Source organism: Fringilla coelebs (assembly GCF_963513975.1).
Source record: "Fringilla coelebs genome assembly, chromosome: 8".
Taxonomy (NCBI): Eukaryota; Metazoa; Chordata; class Aves; order Passeriformes; family Fringillidae; genus Fringilla; species Fringilla coelebs.
In genome coordinates, this window is record NC_140066.1 from 20,698,817 (window position 1) to 20,705,373 (window position 6,557).

Genomic DNA, 6,557 nt, shown 5'->3' on the forward strand with positions numbered 1-6,557 from the left:
TTAATAAGTCTTGGTTTTGCTTGCAGATGCAGGTGCATCTGTTGCTGATCGTGAGGCCAGTCTGGAGCTAATTAAGTTGGATATATCACGCACATTTCCATCCCTGTATATTTTCCAGAAGGTGAGATGCCTTTAACTTTTATTACAACAGCTTTAGAATTCTGAATAGTTAAACAAGAAACATTACTGGCCAAATATGGAAGAGTTTTTAGAAGTTGTTTGGACTTCTTAAACATTTTTAAATGAGAATAGAGACACTTAGTGATGGACTACGGGATTTTTGTCCTCCTTGGAAAATTGTATGAGATGCCTATTAATGAGTCTTATTAATTGATTTATTCCTATTAATTCCTATTAATTATGAAACCTCAGGCAGAAATGAGAGTATTCTCACTGCTACAGAAATCTGGATGCATTCTGGTACACCTTTTCAGGCTTTATGATTTTTATACAGCTATAATATGTGCATACATGTATATAAAATAAGATGCAATATCGTTATACAGTAACTTGTGCTACTAAGAATTAAAATATCCATTGTCCCTGAAAAGGAAAGTCCAACCTTGGATCTGTACCAGATATCTTCATTTTCTATTATGTACTGATTTCTGCTGAATTATTTCATGGGATTATTGTTACTTTTAACATCTCAAAAGCATTTGTGGTAATGGTTGGAGTAAAAAATGGTAGTACTCCAGATATTAATAAAGCAACAATTCACTGGCTCACTTGCATCTTAAAATATCAGCTTGTTCCTTTCCTGTATTTTTTTGAAAATAAATATTTCTTTTCTCCTTCTACTCTCTCCTCTTATTAGGGTGGTCCTTATCATGATCTCCTTCATAGTGTTTTGGGAGCATATACATGTTACAGACCAGATGTGGGATATGTAAGTATTTGCTGTAAATGTTTCTAACATGACAAATAAGCTTAAGGTGTCATGTATTAAAGTATATTGAATAAATAGGTCTTCTAAACATTATGCTACAAGCACTTAATTATTAAACTTTGGCAGTTATTTCATAGCAGTCACAATGATGGTAGTTCTTAGAGACAAATAGCTGAAAATGTACTGAATGTCAGTGCTGAGTATCTGGATCGCATGGAAAATTTTAAATGGGTGTGTTATAAGACATTACAGTTCTGACAGTGTATCCACAGGGAAAAAACCCATAAGGTGTTAGTGGACTTCCAGTTAGCACCTCACTTGTTCTGTCTTACTTTTTATTCCCCTGTTGCCATTTCCATAGTGATACTCCCTGCTTCACTACTGCACGTCCAGAATTTCCTTCTTAGAGTCTTGCTGACACAGAATAATCACACCCTCTGAGTTCAGTGAAGATTAGACTGTTTTCAGCAAACATTACTGTGTTTAGAAAGAAGCAAAAAAAACTCCATTCAAAAAACTGTCAAAAAACCCTGAACAAACCAACTAAACCTAACATCTCTCTGAATGGTGTTAGCTTACAGAAGCATTTAAATAATGAACAGTAATGAAGAAAAGTTTGTGGTTTTTTTCCTTTGTTCCTGGGGGTATCTAGGAACATCTTTCACAAGCTCTAATGCTTCAGGGCTCAAAAACACTTGAAAAGTTTTAAGTCTCATCCATGCAACAAAGCATTATTTAGCACAGGGTGTGTCTTCCTCTCTAAATCAGATATGCTTGGGACTCTGCATAAATAACTAGTCGGTTTTTCATGTTCAAATGTTTTTAGGCCTGAATTCTGTCATCTGTGACCTCATTTTTGGAGACTCTCCCATATTTTTAAAGTGAGATTACAAACTCTGCAGGTTCTGAGACTGCTTGTTCCCAGGGTGGAGTTTCAAAAGGCAAATAAGTAATTTTTCATGGCTAAGTCTTCTCTTTTCCATTAGAAATATAGCTAGTCTTAATATTTCTTATCACTTTTTTTTTAATGTTAATATGGCAGTAAATGTAATGAAATCTTATTTCCACACCTATTTATCCCCCAGAAATGGAAAGCTGACTGTCTCTTTCTGATGCATATCAATATTCTTTTCCCTAGTTGGTTAAAATGCTGACTGCATGGGTTTTTTTAAAATGAGAACAGGCAGCATGAATATTTAGAGACAGTGGAATAAAGATGATTGCAATTGAAATTGGTAAAATTATTGTTATCATAATGGGTATTCAGATCATCACTTAACTACAAGAATCATGCTCTTTACTTTTATTGCAGGCTAAAGTGTTTTTGGGAGAGTAATGGTGGAAAAATGTAAACTTGCACTGCAGCTAACCACCTAGAAGTAATTTTATATATGTGAAAAATTATGGTTTGGCAAGTGGAAAGGCATGTATTGACTGTTCTGAAACAGAATTTTGTCTCAGTTCCAATGTATCTGTCTGGGTCTGAACTGTCCCACATGTGAAGTTTTTCTCCATGACTGCTTTTCCCATAGTTTAACAATGAACTTGAGGCCAGGTTTTGTTTCTCATGAGCTCTGCATTCACTCTGTGTGGTTTTAACTTTCTTGTATTTCAAGTCCTGAGGACTTGTGATCATGAGACCTCCCAGAGCGTCTGAACTGCCGGAATCAAATTGATTGCATGCATAAAAATAATTTCTCCACGTTGTTTCTATTCATCTGGAAATGTTATGCAATAGTACTTGATAAATTGCAAACTGTAAATATTTCCATTTCCAAAGATGTAAGATCTACTGAACCTACTCACCTTTATTTGCCCGATGCTTTTCCCACTTGAAGGTACAAGGGATGTCCTTCATTGCTGCTGTGCTCATTCTCAATCTGGAAGAGGCAGATGCTTTCATTGCCTTTGCTAACCTTCTAAACAAGCCATGCCAGCTGGCCTTTTTCCGTGTGGATCACAGCATGGTATGCACAGAGTTTTCTGGTTTTGGACCTTAACGTTCTTTTGACTTGAAGCATAGTTGTTTTATTGATGACTTCCTTTTGTCCTATTGAATAATGGAGAACTTTAACCTGTGATTACAAAACTGAGAATACCCGGTACTAATCCATAGAACTCATTCTCATGTTTTGATTTCTCCTCTAGAAACATTTAATCATTTTACTTGTCCCAAGGAGTCACATTGTGCTGTGTTGACATCAGTTCTTGGTGGGGTTTGTGTTGGTTTACAACCAAACATTCTTTTGATGACTGCTTATCATGTGCTTTACTATCCCTACAGATGCTGAAATACTTTGCAGCCTTTGAAGTATTTTTTGAAGAAAATCTTCCTAAATTGTTTCTTCATTTCAAATCGTACAGTCTTACTCCAGACATATATTTGATAGACTGGTGAGTTCATAGAACATAGAAAACCTAAACTTAGAACTGTTGGAACACTCTCTACTTTGCTATAGGTCTTTCAACACTGGAAATAAAGCATAAAAAAGGCATTCAGTAGCTCTTGTGAAATCATGATGAACTGTTGTGTGTAACTGCAGTTCCTCTGGCAGGCTTCAAGCTTTATTAAAAGGGATGTATTGAGTTAAAAATGAGACAGACAGGAGTTCTGTGTGTTCATTTTCTTCTTGCTCCAGTTATATGACATAAGTAGGGGAGAGGAGGCTACTACACCATAGCAGTGTGGTGTACTGTGAGTGACTTGATGAAATGAGCATGGTCAGCTACTGAAGAAGCATGACTACAGGAATAGAGACTTTAAAGCAGAGGGAGGATGACATTTAAGGCCTGGTTTGAAAAGGGATAAACTTGAAAATGCAGTGAACAATTTGAAGTAAGGAATGTTCTAAAGCAGAGAGTAGCAAGCTCTGTGCATGTCTGTAATGGAAGGTAGTAGTGCAGGCACCCTTGAAGTGTGGTAGTGCTGTAAAAAACAGAATATCTGTTTGTGTGGATAAGGATGAGCTTTATCTAGAATTATTATTAAATTTTTGTGATTTGAAAATGAAAAATTCGAAAATGTATCACAGAAATGTAGCTATTGATTTATCATTACTACATTAGTGGGATGCAGCCCTCTATTGAGATTAGTTGTGGCTTTAGATTTAGTTTAGGATACAAATGATGAACAGAGCTGTTAAACTGTATGGCTTTAATAGGAAAGGTTAAGTTACACAGTTGTGATCTTTGTTGCTTAAGTTCTTACGTGTGTACTATACTCTGTTCAAGTATGAAGAGATTCGTCACTTTCCTAGCCAGAGCTTTCTAAAGCAGATGACATTGAAATGGAGGATTTCCTGTGGCATCAAAAGAGATGGGTTTCAATTCTTAAAGTTCTAACTTGAAGAACTGGAGACTTGTAGATCATTTAAATGGGGGGGGGGGGAAGCATATAAAATAACTTGTCATCTGCTTACTCTGAACTAATGTAACTGAGGTTTAAAGGAAGTTGTCTTCTCATTTTTTCTGAAATAAGTTATAACTCTTCCTTTTTGTTTGTTTTTTACTCATTTGTAGGATTTTTACACTCTACAGCAAGTCATTACCACTTGATCTGGCCTGTCGTGTCTGGGATGTTTTCTGTAGAGATGGAGAAGAATTTTTGTTTAGGACAGGATTAGGAATCCTTCGGTTATATGAAGATATTCTCCTACAGATGGACTTTATTCATATAGCACAGTTTCTAACAAAACTTCCAGAAGATATTACATCAGAAAAGCTTTTTAGTTGTATTGCAGCTATTCAGATGCAGAATAGTAACAAAAAATGGGCACAGGTGAGTTTCTTGGAGATGTGTATCAAATCTGACGTGTCAGCACATGAATATGTGAGGCACCTCTCTTCATGATTATTTAAGCTGCTTGTCTGACTCCTGAGCAATGGGCACTTCCTTCCTAGTGTCTCATTCTAGAAATTAATCTCCATGCTAATATTGTGGCAGTTAATATTGATATTATTATAACACTGGCAGTCTTCATATTCATTAAATGATTTTTCCAGGTGTTTGCCTCACTGATGAAGGACAACAAAGAAGGGGACAAGAACCATAGCCCAGCACCAAAAAGCTAATGTTGAGGTCCATTGGAAACGTGGGAAACCACTTGGTGACAAAGAAGTCTTCACATCACTTCTATGTAGAAAAAAGCACTATAGAAAGTGTGAAAATGAGATGGAAAAAAGACACAGCTCTCAGTGGAGTAACGAACTGATGAAATCTTCACCCTTTTGCCAGTATTAGTTTTTGCCATGGGAAGATCTGATTTCACACAGAATACTAAAACCTATGAAACTGAGAAGCAGGAAGTTCATATTTAATACTTTAAAGAATCAGCTCAATGCAATAAACATTTGTAATAACTTCTGTTGGTACTTCAAACAAATTTTTGAGGCATAACTGTTTTTAAAAATACCACAAAGGCACTTTTTGGAGGGGATGAGGGAAATGCTAAATCTTAATGCCCCAAAACTGCTATCCGAACCAAATGCTTTGGTAAAAACATTACCTCCAAAATTAACAATTTGCAAGTATTGAGGACCAAATAAAGTGGTTTGGTATGTTTCTGTGCAAGGTGGTTAAGATTTGGGAAGGGGTACTGTCTTATTTACTTGTTTGGGTTTTTTTTAAGTTGCAGCTTCATTCTTCAGTCTGGGCAAATGTAATTATCTCAGGAACTGTAGACATATTGTGCCCAAACCTAGAGCAAAAATAATCTGAATTTTAAACAGTGGTAAGAACAGGGCTGCTATTTTCACTGTACAGCTTTCAAAGCAAGTGGTGTTTAAGCATTTGTTTTGGTGTATTGATTGTGGAATAAATGGAGTGGGTATTCTGTGAAAGGGTTTTGCCACCAGAAGTTTTATATTGTCGAGCCATTTCCAACTAAAAAATACTTGTGTGTAATGGTGAACACTAGAAAATAACAAGGCTATCTAAAGGCTTTTGTGTTCTCAAAGAAGCAGCCACTTTTAACACTTGGAAATAATGCAGACACGGAATTGTTTTTGAAACTGTCTTTTTATTAGTGTGCAATACTGAAATCCAAAAAGCATCTGTTAAGTGATAATTCTCTAACATCGTTTAACTGTGAGACATAAGGTCATGCTGTATGTGTCACCGCAAATATTTTCAAAACATTTCCTGTTCTTGAAGATGCTGTACAACAACCTGTGGTTGTAGGGGACAGAAATTTAAAATGGATAGCACTGCAGGTGAGGAACACTTGCCCTCTCTTGATCCATTTTTTGCTAATATTTAATGTAAATAAATTCCTTACATGTGGGTTTTTGTAACTGGTCCCTCTGGAAATCAAGTTAAAATTACCATTATGTATTTTTAAGTGCAGGAGGCTTCCAGTTGTCTGGTGTTTTAAAAGCAGAGTCTGCATAATCGGGGTAAAGATTTAGTGTGGTGTAACTTGCGTTTAAAATTATCTGGTTTAAAATCTACGTATATGCTACTCATAACATTACAATTTGAAATGTAAATGTCCGATTTTTCTTAACTTATGTATTCACTACTTTAATTGGATCCAATTTGTCTTATATTTTTGTGTTATCTTGTACAGTTTTCTTACTTTTCAACTATAAATCTGTATATAACTGTAAATAGAAGGATCAAGCCTTCCTTTAAGACCACTAGTACAATTCCTGTGTAAATAAAACTTAC

At 35.7% G+C, this 6,557-nt stretch overlaps 1 protein-coding gene across 3 annotated transcripts in view; it reads left to right on the forward strand.

Annotated features, from left to right (window-relative positions):
* Nucleotides 1-6,557, forward strand: part of TBC1D12 (TBC1 domain family member 12) — a 41,454-nt gene extending 34,897 nt beyond the window's left edge. For 2 of the 3 annotated variants that reach the window (XM_084210191.1, XM_084210193.1), the window contains 6 exons: nucleotides 27-121; nucleotides 818-889; nucleotides 2,728-2,856; nucleotides 3,174-3,283; nucleotides 4,409-4,667; nucleotides 4,892-6,557. In XM_084210191.1, the coding sequence (XP_084066317.1) occupies nucleotides 27-121; nucleotides 818-889; nucleotides 2,728-2,856; nucleotides 3,174-3,283; nucleotides 4,409-4,667; nucleotides 4,892-4,960 (734 nt within the window). In that variant the 3' untranslated portion in view covers nucleotides 4,961-6,557. The remainder of the gene's footprint in view (nucleotides 1-26; nucleotides 122-817; nucleotides 890-2,727; nucleotides 2,857-3,173; nucleotides 3,284-4,408; nucleotides 4,668-4,891) is intronic. The other variant, XM_084210192.1, reaches the window with a different exon arrangement.